Source organism: Metopolophium dirhodum, chromosome 2 (genome assembly GCF_019925205.1).
Source record: "Metopolophium dirhodum isolate CAU chromosome 2, ASM1992520v1, whole genome shotgun sequence".
Lineage (NCBI taxonomy): Eukaryota > Metazoa > Arthropoda > Insecta > Hemiptera > Aphididae > Metopolophium > Metopolophium dirhodum.
Window position 1 is genome coordinate 33,186,897 of NC_083561.1, and position 22,217 is coordinate 33,209,113.

A 22,217-nucleotide genomic window follows, 5' to 3' on the forward strand; every position below is an offset into this window, starting at 1 on the left:
GAATTTTGTAAATATTTTAAAATTATTGTTGATAAAAACTTTTGCACTTGGTAAAGAAGCTTGACAATTTAATGCAAGGTTCCTCATAAATTATTTGATAGCATTAGAAAAATATTAAAGATACATATAATGCATGATTATTTTTTATATGCATTTAAATTTTAAATTTTGCAAAAATACATCAAAATCCCGAAAATCAGCAAATTATTTTCAGTTAGAAATTCATAAAAGTTTCCTCACATTAATTTATTCCTTTAACAAACAAAGAGTTTACCTAATAGTTACGCTATTTAAAGCCATGAGTTATTTTTGATTTTTAAATTTGATTATTTATACAAGTATAATGCTAGGATGACACAACAGTCTCCGCTCAAAATTGTTTTTGTTTGGAATGATTTATTATTGAATTCAAATCATGATTAATATTCAAATATAACACATCCACTACAAAGACATATATTCGATTATGAGCAGAGCAATAAATGTATTGCTATAACAATGGATTTTTTTTTAAAAATATTTTTGTATCTGTTATCACCATTCGTTGCAAACGAAACAATTTCAATTCTTCAACTCTCAAATTTGAGGGTGGTTTCTGTTGGAAAATTAGGTTAGGAGTAATAGGAGTAAATGTCGATAAAAATTGTTATGTTTTGGTCAAATAAAAAATGTTAACACAAGGTTCCTCATAAATCTTACATCATTTTACAAATGTCAATAATACATAGTATATAGTGTATATATATATTTTTAATTGGACATTAATGGTTCTTATTTTTATAAAATTCAATATTTAATTATGTATTATCAATATTTAGGTACAATTTTAATTAAATTAATTTCGTAAATAGGTACCATGGACCGCGTGCTCCTTTGATTACAATATGTTAGTCTGCGGTTGTATCCGAAAAACGACAAATTATTGAACAAAAATAGATGACATTTATCATAATATATGTATTTAATTTTATTTTTAGACTTCTGATACTGTTCTTTTATACTTAATTTATGAAAATATCGTTGGATATTGTAAGTTTGATTTATATAAAAGTTGCAAATATTAAAAGCAGCCACAATATTTTTGAATGCCAGTAGAATTGAAATATATTTTTATTTATATTTAGCTAATATATTATGACATTTAATTTAGTACAGTATCTACTGACTACTACCTACCACAATACTGTGATGTTGGTAAGTATGTTAGTTGTTTCATCATATTTTCAACTATTACACAGATAAAACGTTTTTAGATCTAGCAACTAGCATTAGGTATAATAGATTATAAAAATACAATAAATAGTAAAAACTAAAATGTTGGTATCTTATAGGTTTAATATTAATATCATAATATTATCCAAAACACATATTTTATTTTTTTTAAATAAAAATAACGTATTTAAAACTTAATAACAAACAAAATTAAAAAGACAAAAAAAAATATTTTTACTTAAATGAATAATAGACCACTAAGTATATCAAACAATAATTACACAATATAGCGAATATTAAAAAGTTTACGTACAAATTTAAAATAATTTACAAAGAATACAGTTTAGATTTTTTTATAATTCTATACTTAATATTTATATAATATGTATAATAATAATTAACTAAAATAATTAATTTTGGTTAAAATAAAATTGTTTAAGACATATATTAATTATATTTTATTTATATGCTTGATTTGACTAAAATGTTTTATACAATAATGTAAAAAATGTTTATATAAATAATAATTAGTTAAGTCTAAAATATATTAAAAAAAATTAATTATAAATTGTCCAATAAAAAAAATCAACAAACAACAGTTAGTTATAAAAAAAACCTCAAAAATGTACTAAATGAGTTATAAATCACAGCACAATATAACATAATGTAAATAATAATATAACAGATGGGAATAATAAATAAGGTAACAAAAGCAATAGTTAGTAATAAAATGATATAGAGGAAGAATCGGCTATATGATTGGATTCAATTCAGTTAAAACATCAAATATATAATATTGAAAAATGGCACTTATATGAACAAAATATAAGAAGAAAAAATCCTATCATACTAAATTGTATTATTTAGTAAATCGACATTCAATCTTGCTTTGCTTTTAGCTTCTGTATGAACTCCCCAGAGAAATAATTGATTTTTTTCCGTCCGGTCAAAGTAGTCACCATCTCCTTGTTCGTCTAAAAACCATAATAAATATAAATAAACTATTGTAAATAAAAAATATATTTTTAATTGTAAACACATTTTTAAAAAATCACAATTTATTCAGTATTGTCGTTGATTTTCATCACGGGCTAAAATGGATCTTAGTCGGTGATTTACATATAATAAACATTTTGTAGGAATAAAGGTTATTTTCAAACAATATTATCAATATTACAATCAGGTAATAACAATATAACATACACGATACACAGATTATCATATTATATTAATATACTATTATTTAAATACACTGTATAAGTTTACTGGATGACTCACTTAACAAACTCATTATGCTGTATAAGAGGATAATGGATGTTCTATAGAATCAAACTGTATAATATAGAGTGTATATCAGAAGTGCTTTATTGCCTCTTGTTGCAACATTTGGTTATTAAGCTTTTAAAACAATTTTCACATGCCATTAAATAAACATTAGGTAGTTTATTGAAAAAGAATTGTGATCTGTATATTTACACTTAGTTCATTCAAACAATATATACATAAAATATATGATTAAAGTAACAATTCAATTTTTTTTTTAAATATAAAATTATATTCAATACAATTTTTGTGTACCATTTAAAATTCCGTATTCAAAAACTATATAGTATTTTTCAGAACAAACGAAAAAAAATGTGACAAATAAACGGGTTATATCTGAAAAACCAGATTTTGACAAAATTGACATAATATAGCCTGTATAGACTGACAGATCACCACTGCACAGAATTGTTTAGTAAATTTACTGATACATCATTGAATTCAAATTTAACACATTAGTGTGACCTACTCAAAGACGAGTATACTACGGCTATATACTTTAAATATACTTTATGATAGAGAAATTTTCTAGGTCTTTTTAAATAAATTTTAAAAACAATTATTATTTAATAATATTTAATATTTTTAGTAGAATATATTTTCCACATGTAGACTATATTTACATGTGATTTAAATTCATTCTTTGTCTTAACTCTAATTAATTATAGTTCCTAGTTATATTTGTTTAACAAAACCAGTACTTTTTATGCAATATTCTGAATTAAAAAAATTGAGTAATCATTTAAATTTTAAAATATCAATATTTAATTCATGTTTTGTATATAATCTAACAAGTTGAGGACTTGAGAGCTAAATACAAACTAAAAATGTATAATATTAACTTGGAATTAAATATTTTTAAATAATAAAAGCTAAATGTAAACTAAATATAAATAGATTGATTTCATATGTACTAATGGAGGCATTTTTTTTCCAAATTCCATGTCATTTTTTAAAGGATACAGGCAACAAATATGTTTTATTCCATATAAATTATATACATATGAAATCAATCTATTTATATTTAGTTTACATTTAGCTTTTAAGTAAATCTAAGTATGAATTAAATTAAGTGACAGCAAATACTACAGACGGTGAACACACATAATATGTGTAATTGAGTAAATAAATAATAATTAAAAACAAAATAGAAAAAAGTTAGTCAATTATAAATATAATTAAAAAAATCTTTTGTTTTTCTCATATTTTCTATATATAAAGATGCATTATTAATTATTGTTTATTATTGTTTCATAAGTACAGTCAGTATAGGTTACATATTTTAATTTATATTTTTATTCTATAGATGATAAAATGGTTTAATTTTAGTATGAGTATTTGTTTTCCATAAGTTAAACTAATAACTAACCATTCTTATGATGTAACCACATAATCAGCAATACAAATTAACTACAATATTGTTAATTTCGTACGGTTGCGTGAACCTATATGAAGTAGCTATTAATAGAATAATGATGTATATTTATTTCCAGCACAACAAATGTGCTCAACACGTTGACTACCATGTGATTGCCGGCAGTCATCTGTAATTCTCAAATTGTACATGTTTATGACTACCGGTGCCTATAGTTGATCATTACTAACTACCACATCACATGACCGCCGGTGATAGTAAATTAATATGGTTTTATATTATTAATTTATCCATGGTGCTACACAATGTACTAACTAAAAAAAGAGCGGTGGCATAGCAGGAATCATTAAAAATTGTTTGATGTGTAATAAACATATTTTTTTTTTTCAAATACAATTGTATAAATAAATTTGGAATGACACTGAAAAATATGGTTGACGTGCCAATAATACATATTGAGTGAACGCTGACAGTCACATGGCAATTAATGTGTTAAATAGTTACTTAAAAACTCTCTATATGGGAAATTGATGTAAATGGTACTTTAGATAATTTACAGTAAACGTTTTTAATTGCTAGATTAAACATAGTTTAGGTAAAATTCTTTTAAAATATTCAGCACATTAAGTTGTATTTCCAAACAAACAATGGTGTGTTTGGATAAGGCATAACAGATTAAAATTATTTAATGCTATTTATAACTATTAGTGCTAATAAAAATATGACAATATTTTAAGACAGAAGTCAAGAAGTTGAACCACATCAGTATCAAAAGAGAAAATCAAAGCTAAACCGATAATTATAAATACCATTTTAATATTTGAGGGAAATTTCTATAACTTTTTAGCAATTGTCCTGTTGAATAATTCTAGACAACATGGACCAAGCGAGCAAATGGCAAGTTGCATCATTCGTTTCTTCCCCATCGGCTACAGACAAAACATTTTAAATATTTTCGTTCCTACAAATCTTTTTATTTTAAATAGAAAATTATTATCAATAATGTATTTACCAGATCTAAAATCAATATAACCTTCACCACCAGCTATAATCAATGTGGATGTCAAATGTTCAGCATCGGGTACACTTTCAACAATTGGGTCATCTTGTTGAATGGCAGAAGCAGCTGAAAAACCTCCAGATCCTATAATAAAAATATATTTGGTCATTATACGTTTGTTCATAATTGATTATTCTTTTAGAAAAAGTTAACTGCAACTGAAGTTTTTTAACATATTGAATTTATTTAAATTGTTTTATTAACATAAGTTATTTGACACTGAATACATTTATTAAAATTGTATGGGAAGCAACGGGATCTGAGTTATTTTTTTTACATTTATTAACATATATATGTTTTTAGGCTAGATACAACTTTTTAATTTCTGTCAAATTTTTCGTAAGGTTTTCGTTGTCATGGTAACTTATTAACAAAAACATATATGTTTCATAGATTTTCCTTATAGAGGAAAAATATCGAGTAGCACGTGATGGTTTTTTCATTTTTTTAAATTAAAATGTAATAATATGATAAATTTAAAGACTAAAATGACAAATCAATTTCAATTTCCATAAATAATCATAAAACAATTAAGTAATCAATCAGCAACATCATAAAATTCTAGTAAGGTCTATGAATAAAAAATTTTTACCACTATTTATTCATATGTATATTTAAATTTTGAACAATTTACACAGAATAATTTTAAAATAAATATCAGGCATTTTTAAATTTCATAAATTTGTTTATAATATATCATTTACCTGGTACAGACACAAAAAACTTTACTGAATCTCTAAATCCATGTACAGACAGTTGAGCATGAGCCATTGAGCAATATGGCGTGAAACTACTTGGTGTTATCTCTTGAGTCTTTGGTTCTGAGTATACTTTCACTTCTTTATTAATTGGAAAACCTAATAGACCTTCTAAACATTAAAAAAAAAATACATATTAGGAGAAAAATTAAATAACTTCAGTCAAGTTAGTAATATTAAGCAAATAAATATATCTTACTATCTAAAAGAGGAACTGATATAACTACACCAATTCCAGTGCCAATCCATAGCCTGTTAGAAGCAACTAACATTGCTGTAATCCTAATACACGATAGTTGCGGTTTATCAGATCCTGTTGATGGTAATTTTTTATCATAATTAATTCGGTTAAAAAAAAAATTATTTTGTTAAGAGGACGTAACACCGAAATTTGTTGTCTCTGTCTTACATAGCATGTCTCTGCGTAACGTAGCAAATTGTACAATCAGCAGATCACATTTAGCTCAGTTGGTTTAAAAATTAGAGTGAATAGACCTCTTATAGAATTTAAAGGTAAGATTATATTATCTAGACTATACCATAGGCTTTTTATTATATTTTAATTTTAAAGTGAATTTTGAGTATTTAAAAATTGTAAATTGACTCTACATCTAAAAATACTCATACCTCTCTTTAAAACTAAAATATAATAAAAAGCCTATGACCTTGCCTAGATAATAATCTTACCTTTAAATTTTATAAGAGGTCAATGCACTATAATTTTTAAACTAACCGAGCTAAACGTGATCTGCTAAGCGTACAATTTGCTATGTTACGCACTCGTAAAACGGAGACAACAAATGTCGGTGTAACGTCCTCATAATTAACTATGAAACTAGATTTACCTAGCATTTTGATAATAAATGGTTGTACATCAACATCTTGTAAATGGTTATAATTATATGCATGATAAAGTCTTATTGTTGAGTCAAGTCGAATTGATACCCAAACGCCGTCTCCTACCCAAACCATGGTGCGTACTTTGCTTTCTTTATGAGGATGTGCTTCTAATGTATGCTAAATTATTTATACATAATTAAATATATAATTTCCTACATTTTATGCCATTTTTGCCAATTTATTATTATACATACAATAACAACTAATGAACGTGGATGAATAATGTGCACTTTGTTTTTATAGCCACACCAAACACGTTTGCTATTAACAGATACTAGGCATCGAGCTGCATTTTGAGGTGGCCCTAATGTCACACTATGATATTTGCTTAAATCCCATCTACCGTCATCATCACGCCGAAATACAACTACTGTTCCGTTAGCCAAAGCGCACAAAACACGACCATCAACGTAACTAAAAATAAAACATCATTAAATAAAATATACTAATTTCAATACAAATAAAATGTCCTTACATGATACTCAACACAGCGTCTTTTAATTTTACCGAGTGTAAACATCGCCTCCACTGTGATTTAGCAGAGTGTACAAATATACAACCATTTTCAAATCCTAACCAAACAGTAGGTAAGACACTTGACATTTTATCTAGATCTTCTTTGGCTATTCCGTTTTCTGAAATAGATGGATAATATAAATAATTAAATCAAATTAAAATAATAAATAATAGTACATAAAAATATTAACTCAAAATAGTTACAGGAATAATTCTTGGTACAACATAATATTACCTAAACATGTATATACTCAAATAAATAAATTACAACTCGGAGCTAAAAATCAATTAACAGTTAATACTATAAATAAAGACATCTAAACAAAAATAAATTGAAACACAACCACACCAGTGCTTAAATTATATTATATCTACTATTAACTTTTACAAACACCAATTAGTATAAAGCTCGCAAAGCCTTAACCATATGGACAATACATTAAATTTAATTTATCATTATAGCATTTATTTATTATTAAGTAAAAAAAACATAATGAAACAACTTAAAACATTTAGTTGGAATTCATATAAATTATAAATATTTAAGTACAATTTCAATAATACAACTGCCAACGTACAAGAGTATAGAAATGAAAATTTTAAATATAGGTAAATTTGAGTATTACACAGTTTGAAATACATTTACAATCAGCGACAAAAATAAAATACATTTCAACATACTTTAGGAGTTAAGAGAAGATAATGTGTTTCTAAATGACTTAAATAGCTATTATTTTTGTTTGAGAATTGTGCAAACCATAATTTAAATTCATTGTTACTAACTAATTATACTTTTTTTTCTAATGACTCCAATCATATTATTATTTTTTGATTAAAATGATTCAAAATGGGCTATTTAGTAGTAATTTTAAAAATAGTTTAAATTACTTCGATTATAAAATTATTATTATTCATGACCCAAAAATAATATATATTTTCTATAAATAGTAAATATGCAAAATTGAAAATTTTGTTAAGAAATAAATTACCATTCAGAGGATCAGATATTCCATCCTTTATGATACCTTCTTTCAATAGGCTAGGTCTTCTTGAAATTTCACAGCTATAACTATCTGGTTGAATAGAATCTGATATGCTATCTTCTAAGAGCAAAATACAAACAATAGCACAAACACAACAAGCAGCAAATTCAGGCATTAAAAAATAAAAGCCATCATAGAAATAATAGATACTTACCATCATCAACCTTATCAGAGTTTGTGTCACTTAATAGTTCATCTGCTTTATGATTATCATCTAAATAAGTTTCTTCACTGCCAGCTGCACAACTAACAAACATAATTTTTCCGATTTCAACATCAGGTTTCTTATCTTTTGGTAATTGCTTGTCCTCTTCTGTAACCTCTTCAGTTTGCTCAGGCTCACAATTTATAACATCATTATCCATATAATCATTTTCTAAAGCCCCTATAAAATATTGTAAAACACATTTATTGTCAATGTTATGATTACATAAAGTTGTGTTTACAAGATTTAGGAAGGGACTTAGCCATATACATAGGCAAATATACAGTATAATATTATATTTTTCATACTATAAAAATATACAGTTTATAGATTATATTTACCTGGTACTGAAGCAATACAACCAATATGAGCTTGACAAGAAATATGAAATGTCTCTAACACAATATCAGGCTTATTAGCATCAATAATGACTACTTTAGTATTATTATTAGTTGTAGTACATATCCAAATAAGGGACGATAGCACTAGTTCTGATTCAACATTTGATCTACTATTTTCCTAAAAGAAACAAATTAATAAATTAATTTTAGAAATACATTGTAATTAGGTGTATACTACTGAAACAAAATATTACTTTTAACTCTTCATCTAATTTTTTCATTTCCAAGCTATCATCAATTGTATCACCAAGTTCTGTGTTTTTACTAATGGGTTCTTCCATATTATTATTATTATTATTGTAAAATACACTGGCTCCAACAATTTCCCCGCCATCTTTAGTAACACCACCACTAAGATTAACTCCTGTAGCGCACCACATCTGAAATAAACAAAAATATTCAAAATAATAATATAATTAAAAAAATTCTTGAAATGTCTTGCATAAACTAAATACTGTTTTTAGTTCATGGTTTTGGTTGGCTACCAAACAACCATAACATTCAATTTTTAATTGAAATACAATTTTAAAAAAGGTGGGCAGGTGGGTGTCACTCTGCTGTAAAATAAATCAGGAGCCTTGCATTAAGTTTTCACGCTTTATTACCCAACAAATAAAATTTTATTGATATTTATAGAAAATAAAACTAAAAAAATTGAAAACTGACAATGTCCGTAAACAGTTCAAAACAAATTAATTTATTTTAAATTTTATAGTGCATAGAGAATGAAAATATAAACATTCAATACAATTTTCATGTACCTACAATTATTCGTTTTTGAATAACAAAAAAATAACAAAACCGCTACATGAGGAATCGAGTGAATATCCAATATTGTAAAAAAATGAACTCCAAACGCTCATAACATTTTAATTTGATTTGCATGTCGACATTTTTTTTTGCTAAAAGGTAGACAAACTTATGAATAATTTTGTATTACATTTTGAAACCTTAGAATTTAAAAAGAACAATTTTTATGAATTTTCAACTCAAAATAATTTGCTAATTTTTGTGATTTTTCCGTATTTTGTCAACCTATTTGAACTTTAAATGCTTATAAATAATAACGGTGACTAAGGATTTTTAATATTTTTCTAATGTCATTGTAACAATATAATAGGAGCCTTGTATTAAATTTTCAAGCTTTTTACCCAACAAACAAAGTTTTCTTGACATTCATAGAAAAAGACTAATAAAATTTAAAACTGAAAATGTTTTTAAACAATTCAAAACAAATCAAAATATTTTGAAAATTTTATAGTGTATAGAAAATGCAAACATAAACCACCAGTGAAAATTTCATGTATATTCGTTCATTTGTTTTAGAGTTACATCAAAAACGATTTTGTGTAAAAATTCCCGTTTTTCCTTAATTTTTATGTAATTTTTCCCGGCACTTTTGAAAACTATTGAGAATTTTAAAATTTGACCTCCTGAAGGCACAAACGGGATTCACTTTTCCCATCGAACAAGATATTGTTGAAGAAAATCGAAGAACTTAGAACTAGGACATGGCTTGGATTTATTCAAAAAAATAATCATTGCTATTCAACAGAGTTGGGTAAGTTATTTTTAAAAAGTAACTATGTTACCTTAATGTTACAAATAAAAATTAAATACATTTTATTTAATTTACTTTTTTTGTTATTTGCGGTATAAGTAAACATGTGGTTTAAACCATGAAAACTAAATTATGACTTAAATCATATAATATATATATATATATATATATAAATTATATTATATTATAAATAATATAATATTTATTTGTAAACCCAATACCTGCATAATAAAAATTATAGTTTTAGTATTATTATTTTTTTTTAACTCGCAATTTTCAAAACATTTACACGCTATACTCAAGGAATTAAGTATAAAATGCTATTTTTATTACATTATTGTTATAAGGAAAAAGACCAATGAAAATATAGAATGAGTGACAAAGTAATGTTGTTAGAGTAAAGCGTTACTTTTGGGTACATAACATTCAGTCATTTAAAAAACAAGATAAATAATATTAGTATAATAATACTTATATTGTATTAAGACTCTTTATACTTCATAAGATCAAATTAAATTAATATTTACCTTCATTCCAGGTTCAGTATCAGCAAGTGGTGAGCAACAATTTACTAGAACTGGAACTGGGTAGTTCGTACTTGGGCTATTAGATTGCTGTGGCATACTTAAAAGGGGCCTTCCATTTGAAGGATCAGCTGGCATACTCCAACCATAAGCTTGTAACCAGCTTTCTTCTCTAGGAATATGAGTACGTATTCTACCAAAATGCACACGTCGATCAGGACGCTTAGATTTGTCATTAAAGCTAAATATAATTAAACAAAGTTGATTAAAATAATAGAAAGTTGTACATAAAATTTCTCTAGGACCAACCTAATCAAATTTCTTTTTGGATGTGTGGATATTTTTACATATATTATATGATAAAGTTCAAATGTTTATGCCGAGATATTGTTTGAATAGAATTATAAAAATAATATTCCAATCTGTAACCGAATATTAACCAATATTATTGAATAAATAAAATAATGATCATTATCCCGAAAGTTTTAAAGGAAAAATACATAAATGTTTTAACTCTCAGCAATGAGCATAGACATTATTTTTAACTCAATATAAATGTATTTTATGTTTTGTTAGTAAACCCATTAGCCATGCAAAAGATTAGTCCTCGAGAAATACAAACTAAATAATAAAATACTCACATGTCGTCTTCATATCGACTATATCTTCCTCCTTCTATCATGCTACGTCTTTTCATTATGCTAGGGGGGCCAACTTGATGTGATGATGGATCGTAATGAATTGATCTTGGACGCGCAACTACGCCTCCTCCGCTATTTCCACTTCCAAGTCCAGTATCGATTGGTTTGACACTGGTTCCAAATAAGTTGCTAAAACTGTAAGAAATATTTTATTTTGATAAAGTGATGAAATAAATATCAAATAGTATAATATACAAAGCTACTGCATTATACCAAAATCAAGTTATTCGTGCAAATTCATATTTTATTTGATTGATTTGGTTTTTGTGGGATAGATAATGAAGCACTCTCTTTACACCATTCAGAAACCAAATAATTAATCACTTACAGTCTCCACACACCCTGTTTTTTTTTCTCGTTTGGCTCCAATCGAATGGCCCGTACAGTTTCTTGCCAACGAAGTGATTCTTCTAAATCCATTAGTTGTTCTTTGAATTTATTTCGTTCTAAAATGACTCTAGCCATTTCAACACGAGTAAATCTCTTACGTTCTGCATATGATTTTTCTTCCTGTAATTGTATTTAAATATTTCATTATAAATTATAAAACAATATTTATTAATACCAATGCTAATTAAAAAATGTATATTATATTAAATTATGTTTTTATATTAGTTGAAAAGTTAATTAATAATTAATAATATTTAATTAGTTACATCAGAATCAGATTTGTTCAATTTGAGCTGTTCTAATTCTTGCTTTGTTTTTTTAAATTCTTCCTCAACTTCAGATGCTTTTTGAGCCAAACGAACATTTAGTGTTTGCAAAGCTTTCAACTCTTCACGCAAAATATGTTGCTCGCTAATTTAATTCAAATTAAATAAAAACAATTGTTAACATATTTTTGAAACCTTAGAAAGGAATTGTGAATAACAACAGTACAAATAACTTTTCAAATAATGTTAAAAAAATACCTTGTAAGTTCATCAACTTTAATAATAAGATCATCTTTAACAATGTTGAGAGCATTTTTTGTGGCCAATAGTTCGGTATTTTCTTTAATGAGATTTTCAACTTCCTTTCCCATACCTTTAAATTATTACAGTAAAATAAATAGTTAATATAAAATAAAATATAACATTAAGAAATTGTTAGTTAGATGTTAGTCTTACCGAAAAAGTTATCATTAACTGTTTTATGGTTTCAGACGGACACAAGAGCATATGGTTTGAGTTACAGCAGCAAAAACATACGAAACAAGTTATATTTAGTTAAATATAATTTGTTATTTTAAATAAAAGTTTTATATACAAAGAACTTTAATAGTATTAATCTTCCATAATTTTAATGCATTATTTTATTTTATCATCCCCTAATAATGAATATTATATTTTTTTCCAAAAATATAATAACAATTTTTGATTGAATACATGCAAGAAAGCTAAATAATAAAGGCAATTATTTAAAGTAAAACAATAAATTAATATGCAAATAGCCAAATCTTAAGCTAAATTTCAAAGCTATAAATTTTAATAAATTTAATATAAAATAGGTGCTATAAAAAACAATAATATTTTGTACCTATTATCCTATATTTTTGTTTCTAAGACTTGAATATGTTCTAATTTTTCATATAGCACTATTGGAGGTTTGAATATTATTTTTATGATAACTATAAGCATAAATAGATTTTGACACAAATAAAGAAAAGTATCAAAACTCTATCAGTTTTAAAATATTTGGTTAAACAACTAAAATATCAATAAATTGTAAAATTGTTTTAGACCAAAAATATGATTTATTAAAAATATATAAACAGGTTGCTGATTGCATTTCAAATTAAAAAAGTTTCTAAATTGTTTTTATAAAAATAAACAAAATAGTTGAACACACACTCTTAGGTCATTTAGTTTCCAAAATAGTATTAATTAACTAATTTGTATTATTAGTTTAATAATATTCAGTGTAATAAAATACAAAAATTATTTCTCTATGGTCATATAAAATTCAGAATTAAATAAAACGTTTTTTATCTTCTCAAATACAGCATTGATCAATATTGTTTCTATAATTCCATATTATAATGGATCCATGCCATGGTAGTTTTCGTACATGGAACTCATCATTTACTTATAATCCTACAATAGTTATAATAACTTGAATGGTCGTACAGCTCTCAGAGACAGAGCTGTGTGACCATAAACGAAATTAAAAAATGTAAAATGTTATAAAATTTATACAACAAATAATTTATTGTAAAATGATAGAACATGCAATTAAAGCCATTTATTAAGTAGACAAAAACTGGTTAAATCATTTAAATTAATATGAATTTTTAAATTTTTTTTTGGTTTTCGACACACAAGAATATTTAATAGATGAATTACAAGTTAAGTAAAAAGAAACTAGAAGAGATGTCATACCTATCGAGAGTGGAGTTTCTGGTTCAGTCTCACTGCTGACTGTCGATGGAAAAATTATGCAAAAAAGAACATGCAAAAAAATAATAACAATAAATGCTGTGCGTTTTTAACAAAATATAATTTTAAAGAAAGCAGAACTAAAAAGGCCATAAAATTAAGTTTTTCATTTAATCAAAGCATAGAACAATAACGATAATATTTCATACCAGATGAAGCATAATCTCCAGGATGTACCCAATTTCCTGAAACACATACAACTATATTGTAAAATAATAAAATATATATTTATAAATAAATTGGAAAAATGAAAAAATAAATTTGTAACTTAATTAAAATAAATTAAAGGATGATAACTAAAACAATTCAATAAATATAATAACTACCAGTAATTTCTGGTACTTCTTCTGAATCTATTTGCACTTCATGGTCTTGGAAGCTGAATTCTTGATACAAAACATTAGTGGCAGGTCTCTGTTCTCTATAAAATTTAAATTAAATGATTGAAATTAATTTTTGTTAAAATATTTTAATTTAATGTTACTCAATATTACCGTTGTGTATGACTACGCCCACTAAGTGACATTACAGCATTTTTGGGAGTTGCTTCTATCTCTTCTACTATTTCTGGAACTTCGTCAGGGCTACTGTCATCAGCTTTGCTTATCGAATTTAAAGTTTCAGACCAACCTCGTTCAGATATTTGATCAACTCGTAAACGTGATTCTGCCTCAGAAGTTTCTAGATCCTACAATGATTTTGTAAAATAATTAAGTATTTTGTGGTTAAATAAATTATAAAACTTCAAACAGTCATTAATCTTTCTTTAAACCTTAACTCTTCCCATTTGAGTAGAGGCTTCTCCTCTCCTTAAATGCCACAACTAATTTTGATATAGAAGGACACTATTCCTAATTTTAATTTTATTACATTATATTACTGTCTAGCATGTATACGCAACTGTAAGGTGTATTGGTTACCTATGCACCACCCACCAATGATAAACATGTTGTACCAAAACTCGGCTTTTCACTGAAGAGATGATTCAGGGACATTGCCAGTAGTAGATACTAGCCACTAAAAGTCTCTATATTATACATGCATGATGTATCCTATTAATTATGCGTTAACAGTAAAATAAATGTTTTGACAGTTTAATAAAATTATAATTTTCATTGGCTACAATACCATAAATTAAAAATGTATACCTGAAATATAATTTATCATTCAACTAATAAACCATAATAAGTATGTATTACTTACTTGGTTTTGTAATTCGTTTTTCAGACTAGAATTGGAATGCATACTTCCTGGAGGAGAATTGGATATAACTAATGGATATTCATTGGATCCATCAATAGATTTTAGTGTAGAAGGACTTTCAAGGGAACTAAACCCAAATGAAACTGGTCCAGAAGATCTAAATAACAAAATAATGACATTAGAATGATATTGTAAATTAAATATTATTTGTAGAAGTATTGATTATACCGATTCATATGGGCCATGCTCATAAAAGGCATACGCATACTTCTAGGATTATCCATTCGGTCACCAGAACCCATTAAAATTTTTGTACGTTCTATGTTATCCATGTGTGTTTTAATTAATTCTGTGTATCGTTCATGCAATTTTGTGTATTCTTGTTTCATATCTTGTTCTTTTTCTTCCAATCTATAAACTAATATCAGAAATATATAACTATTTATATTACTTTCAATATTTTATTCATAACTTAGGTATATGAAACATAGAATATATTTTATACATTATACTATAATAGTCATATCATAGCTGGTACTATACTTAAATTGTAAATTAAAATATTATTATTTATTTCAGTTAAGGTTAATTTAGTTTAGTTTAATATAGGGTTGATTGTTTTTTCCACGGCATACTGGAAAACCATATTACTGTGGGATGATGGTTTTTTTTGTATACCGGTTATCGCTAAAATAAGTTTGAATATCTGTTGTACATTCTATATTATAAATATAATATATAGTTATTTAAGAGTCTCGGTGCCAGTTTTTCAAATTTTCCACAATTCTATACAATTTGAAAATTAAATTATATATTTTAATTTCCACCTCAATTTTAAGATTTTTCCATTAATCTACTACCCGATATCTATTTAGGGGGGGAGGGGGTGGATAAGGTGTATTATATCGAAAAAAATTACTTTATGGGAATTACTCTCAAGCTTTGTAGAATTGTCGGATTTTGATGACTATTTTTTTTATCTGAAAGAAGAAGACTTCCTACAGACCCATCGATCTCTGATTTTGTATTTTATTTCAAATATTGGTATTAAAAAATTTGTAAAAAAATGCTTTTTATCTTGTATTGTTTTAGATATATTATAAAGTTTGGGAGTAAAATATCGAAAGACAGAAATCAATGTGGGCTGTAGAATATTTCTGTATAGCAATTAAAAAAAAAATTATGAAATTTGGTTGATTCTACAAGGCGGTATTGTTATTCCCGCAGTGTATTTTTGAGGACAAAATGGCATCGGCATCGGGCGCCTTAAAAATTGTTTACTTCCTCAACATTTCAGTGTTTTTCAGTTTTCCAGTATAAGTTTTTGATAATACGGTATACCGTTTCATAATTTAATACCGTCAACCCTAGATTAATAACTAAATGCCTTTAAGATTATCATAAGAAACTTATAGGACATAAGCAAACTTAGTGAGGAAAAAAGAAATACCTCCCAAACTATTTTTTTTTATAAAATTCCTGTTATAGTTTACCAATTTAGTAAGTTTTATATTATTTAATTTATAATACTTAAAACCAGGGATCGGCAATTAAATTTTATGGTGGTCCAGATAGATTTGAAAAAAAATGTTCAAGAGCCAGAAAAAAATGTAAATATTAATTAATAATTAATGTATTTATTTTTGTTAAAAACAGTTTAAACTGTTTTAAGTTAATTATTTAATATAATATAAATATATAATATTAGCCAGTTTTTTAAAATTTGGTACTCTTGGAGAACAATTTAATAATTCACAGAGTATTTTCAAGATGGAGATTAGTTAATCTTGAACGATATATTGTATTCTTTAAAAATATAATTTTGGATACATATGTACGTGCAGCCAAAATACATCCAAATATATCATAAAAATAGGTCAAATACTTATACACTATTATGATCAAAAAACACGACTAAAAAATTATTTTTGACGGTCCAGTTATTTCATCTCTTAAGACTGGATGTGGCCTATTGCAAACCACTGCCTCGAAACAAGTGCTTTCAAACTTTTTTATTTTAGAACCACATATAAAAAAATTAAAAGCTCTTAAGAGGACGTGTTGTCTTTGTCTTATAAATATACAATTTTACTCCCTCTATATTTATAGTAAAATTACAAAAATTCCGTAACGCATAAGGAAGAACTTTGTCTAAGAGGTAGCGTTTTTATTTTTTGGATAACATTTTTTTTTTCTGTATTTGTTCATTAATACGACCTTAAGGTCTTTGTCAATGCTTACCACAAGTGGGTACTAGGGAGATCATGTGGTCTATTTATCTATGTATATATCACTAAATGCATGATACTACCCCCCTTCTCTAAGAGGGTACATGTGCTGTCTTCACTCCCAGTGGAGTGAGACCTAGTTGGAAACCGGATGACACAATCGGACACCACAAAAAAATGGTGATCGCGTAGAACTATACAAATTTGTTGCACTTTGTTATGAATCAAACCGATGACTATGTGACCACTGCGCCACTCCGGCCCCTTAGCCTTTTGCCATTTAACGTGTTGTGGCCAATATATAAGAATACTACACAAGGTTCAAGGAGTCTTAAAAAGTTAGTAAAATGTCTGCCAAAATGCTTTAACAGGACATCACACCTGCATGTGTGTTTTCCGTCTTACAAATGTACAATATAGCAAAATCTGTTTTGCGCAAGACAACTATACTCTTTCTGTGTTTATAGTAAAGTTACCAAAATTCCACAACACATAGGGAAGAACTTTATCTGTGTCGTAGTGTTTTATTATTTGAATAACATAAATACAATTAAAGTTTTCAATTTGAGAACATGAGGTTTTTTTCATTTAATTATCAAAAAAATTAAAATGCTACGTTACAGATAAAGTTCTTCATATGCGTTGTAGAATTTTGGTAATTCTACTATAAAAACAGAAATAGTAGAGTTGTTATGCGCAAATAGTTTTTGGCTATGTTGTGCATTTATAAGACAGAGACAAACATACGGGTAGCATGTCCTCATAAGATATCAAAATTTAAATTTAAAAAAAAAAAATTAATATTTTATTTTATCTAGCATACACAGGTTGCAGTGCGTATAAAGTATACTAGTGAAAAAGTTTATGTCTGGTAAAATATGTTAATATCCAAATATTGTGATTTACCTTAAAATAAAAATTATTCGGAAATACAAAAATTTAAGTCTATACAAATATACACATATTATAGTAAATAATTGGTATTAATACATCTATCTCCTCCAAATTTGAGTACAATGTATCTAAATTGTCCTGTAAAAGTGGCACAGTCTAATGAAAATATCTAGTATACATGATTGTTGCTTATAGATATTATATATTATTTAAGTTATTAACAAATATTTTGTTTTAGCTAATTAAATTATTTTTGTTTCATCTAACTTCTAATATATATTACCTATTTTAAAATTTCACTTAGGTACACCATAAAATAAAAAAAAATAAAGATCATTAAATAATTTTCCAAACAGATCAAAAATGTATTAATATTGTAATTTATGATAATAAAACATTTAAGACTAAAAATAATAAAATGGATAGTTAACTTTGGTAAACTGATTCATTAAATGAGAGATGAATGAAAGCTTCATTAGTCTTGCATATTACAATAGTGACCATATTGTCTAAGGCATATTAGGCATTTATTTATCATAAAACCACATACTCTAAGTCCAATTACAAAGTATACATTACAGTTTATTAATTATTACTTTCTAAAACGTTAAAACAATATTTGTGTTAGGTACTTACCATGGTCTGAAGAGTTTTTTGATTTTAATTCTAACATTCTAACAATTGATTCTAAACTCTCTATTTTACTTTGATAATCTTTTTTCTCATCTTCAATATAGTCTTCCATTTCTAGAAGTTTCTAAAAAAAAAGAGTTAATAATTAATATTTTACATTACAGATGCCAGGTATACCCTAAACATATTAGTTTAGTGGGTGAAAATGAATATTAATCCCATACCTATTAATTTTACCAGACCCATGTTTTTTATTATATTATATTTCTTACATTAAAATCAATTTTAAAAATCTTAGTATGTGTTAGTCAGTAATGCCCACTTAAGGTTATAAATAGGTGCCACAAATTACTAAAGATATTATGTAAATATAATTATACAAGAAAAGAAGGAGTGCACATATATTTAGGCGTATCATACTCCACTGAGCAAAAACCACGAATACAGATAGAACTAAAGCTAAAACTAAAGAATCAATCTTCCTTATTTGCTTTGAAAAATGTTATAACTGTTATAAGTGAAGGTAGTAGGTATTTAATAAGACCAATAAAAATTATGCAAAAATTGAAAGATTTGGTTAAAGTTTACATCATTATAAAAATTATATTATATGAATAATATAAGTGAATAACAAAAACTAAGCACAAAAAATGAGTGTAATTATCACACAAAATAACTTAATTTCTTATTTGAATATATTTGAGTTAACTAAAAATTTAATAAATTACAACTTTACATTGGTCAATATCAAATAGCCTAGTCATTTATGAACATTATAAAAGAGATTTATTTTGCTATCCTTCAAAAAGGTCACAGATTGCCATTATCTTAAATAGTGTTAATTTAAATCTGTACCCAATTATACATTTTTCATTCAATTGTTATGAAATCTTAGCCAAATAATTTGTATTTGCATTGTATAATAAATTAGTGATTAATTATATATAGATAAATACAACATTATCTATCAGAATGAAGTATTACTCTCAAATACTCTAGCTTCTAGAAAAAAAATTAAATGAAATCTTAACATATTTGGGCACTTTTATAATATTCTAGTAATAATTTAACGCATACCTGTTCTGCAGATTTCCTAAGTTGTTTTTCTCTCTCATACTGAGTAACTAATTGTTCATTGTCCTCTCGTAGTAGTTCAACTTCTACCTCATGTTCTTGATTTTCCGTATGGGAAAGATCCAAACATTCCAACACATTAACTACTAGTGGCATCAAATTTTTCACAACTTCTTCATCATACTTGGATATCATTTTTTCGAATTCTTGATAAATACTACCAGCTAGTGATTGTACTTTTTCAGACATAACGACATGGGTGTCGTCTTGAGTCCCGTACACTACTTCTTGAGCCATTTAGTCTGAATATTGTCAAATAATTAAAACGTCCAAATAACAATTTGAGAAAATTTATTTATTATTTATACGAGTATAATAATTGTCATATGATGACACATAGGTAATCAACATTATAAAAGATAATATTATATTATGTACATTATTAAAACACATAAAAATTTATTAAAACGTATAAAACATTAACATTGTCTTTTGAAAACTACTAAGCACCTTGCTAGTAGCCACAAAAATACAAGATCACTAAATCTTAGAAGTTAAAATACTTTAACGCTACGGAGTACAGACTACAGAGAGTACAGAATATATTATAGTTTGATCTAACATAGTAATATTGTAAGTTTCACTGTTGTAGTATGAACTCGGGGTTAATTGATTACAACGCGTTGATAATGGCGTTGCAAATAATAAACAGATGCTTACAGTGTTGCCGAATACCACATTTGGCAATGAGGAACAATTGCGCAGTATATCAGCACCACTCGATTTTTGCAACTTTTTTTTATAACTGTAAATCGAGGTTTTAAAATTGAATGGGCAAAAAAAATCTGCACAAATCATTAGTTAACTTTAACCACTCTTCTTACTTTTCTATGACTTTAACCTTGCCAGTTGCGACAATATCAAGTACGACAAGTATTCGCTCCTATACCTATATAGGTATACGAACTACGGTTATAATAGATGTTCAATCTATTTATATTTTGTATATCGACAACCGTTCCCATACTAGGATGCTCCATTCCAAAAGATAATATGGTCCAGACGGCAGTGTCAGCCTGGCACACCAAAGGCCCACGGATCAGTTTTTTAAGGGGACCCCAAAAGGGAAATACAAAAGCCCCAAATAAATGTACATGCCATTTTGTTGAAACAACGCAGCTATATACAAGCAATATACAATCTTTTTATTAGATAGGTACAGTAAGAATATAGGCTAAAAGCAACAAATATGACAGGTAAAATTATTTTGATGAAAGGAGCCATCCATTGATGGCATTTCCTATGGTTACTTAATATTATTATTTATTTAACTATTTTTATTTTATATATATCTATACTATAATTATATAAAGAGGAAAGATTTGTTTGTTTGTAACGAATAATCTCAAAAACTACTGGACTGATTTCAAAAATTCTTTCATTATTAGTAAGCTACAACTAATTCATCATTGCGTCAGCAAAAAGTTCCACTTTGTTTTTTGTGTCATAGTGTCTGTTATCACGGCCGTCTGTGAGTGGGTATTCAGGAGAGCTTTTGTGGAGAAGCTTTTTTCCCAGTTTGAAGAGTTTGGATTTGTAATTTTGGTTTAAGCTTATTGATCCCAGAAAGTTGGTCCATTCTTTGTCCCTGTAGTTGTGGAGAAGATCCTGGACTAGTTTTGTTTGTCGATTCAGTGTGGTCTTAACTTAAGGATCTCTAAAGTGCTACCGTGGTGATCTTATTTAGGCTTCTCTTGTAAATAATTTCTTTCTTTAAATCTTGATAGGTTTTCTTAGAATCGATTGTATTAATATAATGAATATGCTTCGTCTGGATTGAAGTGAGAATATCTGTGAGAATGGAGATGGATTAATCAATTTTATCATTAGCAGACACATCAGGAAAGAAAGAAGATGAATTCATATCTAAGCGAAATTCAGTCCAGTTCGTTATCTGAGAGGGGCCTGGCGGGAGGGTTTGAGAGGCTCTGGTCTGGATGTCTAGTTGAATTGGTGTGTGGTCAGATGATAGTTCATCAGAAAGATTTGTTAGCTGATAATTGAGAGATCCAGTTTTTATGATTGCTATATCCAATATGTCAGGTTGATGGTTTGGATTATCTGGATAGTGTGTATGAGAAGATGGAGCTACCACAGCTACGTCGTATCTAGAATCAATATACCTT

General features: G+C 26.7%; 1 protein-coding gene across 7 annotated transcripts; it reads right to left on the bottom strand.

The window, feature by feature from the left end:
* Positions 1 to 682: 682 nt before the first annotated feature.
* Positions 683 to 20,667, bottom strand: LOC132938366 (JNK-interacting protein 3). Of its 7 annotated transcripts, XM_061005158.1 has the most exons (26): positions 20,035 to 20,667; positions 18,961 to 19,081; positions 15,431 to 15,620; positions 15,203 to 15,359; positions 14,494 to 14,687; positions 14,326 to 14,420; positions 14,149 to 14,184; positions 13,943 to 13,981; positions 12,692 to 12,709; positions 12,494 to 12,608; positions 12,236 to 12,380; positions 11,908 to 12,089; positions 11,520 to 11,714; positions 10,882 to 11,119; positions 8,988 to 9,173; positions 8,734 to 8,911; positions 8,342 to 8,572; positions 8,134 to 8,247; positions 7,104 to 7,263; positions 6,823 to 7,042; positions 6,574 to 6,745; positions 5,928 to 6,041; positions 5,675 to 5,839; positions 4,923 to 5,054; positions 4,720 to 4,839; positions 2,051 to 2,186 (listed from the first exon to the last, which is right to left on the bottom strand). In XM_061005158.1, exons 1-25 carry the CDS (start codon positions 20,326 to 20,328, stop codon positions 4,754 to 4,756), a joined length of 3,777 nt encoding a protein of 1,258 aa, XP_060861141.1. In that variant the 5' UTR covers positions 20,329 to 20,667; the 3' UTR covers positions 2,051 to 2,186; positions 4,720 to 4,753. The 7 variants fall into 7 exon arrangements, with proteins under 7 accessions (XP_060861138.1, XP_060861137.1, XP_060861140.1 ...); XM_061005155.1 differs by lacking the exon at positions 4,720 to 4,839 and having other exon boundaries at positions 683 to 2,186; positions 8,134 to 8,244; XM_061005154.1 differs by lacking the exon at positions 4,720 to 4,839 and having other exon boundaries at positions 683 to 2,186.
* Between the last annotated feature and the right edge of the window lie 1,550 nt (positions 20,668 to 22,217).

What these genes read in the sequence shown, in the direction of transcription:
- LOC132938366 (XM_061005154.1), bottom strand. Translation starts at nt 20,328, where the DNA reads ATGGCTCAAGAAGTAGTGTACGGGACTCAAGACGACACCCATGTCGTT. An exon ending in AATTAGATGAAGAGTTAAAA is followed by an intron (nt 8,912 to 8,987) that starts GTAATATTTTGT and finishes TGTTTCTTTTAG; the next exon opens with GAAAATAGTAGATCAAATGT. An exon ending in GACGCTGTGTTGAGTATCAT is followed by an intron (nt 7,043 to 7,103) that starts GTAAGGACATTT and finishes TTTTATTTTTAG; the next exon opens with TTACGTTGATGGTCGTGTTT.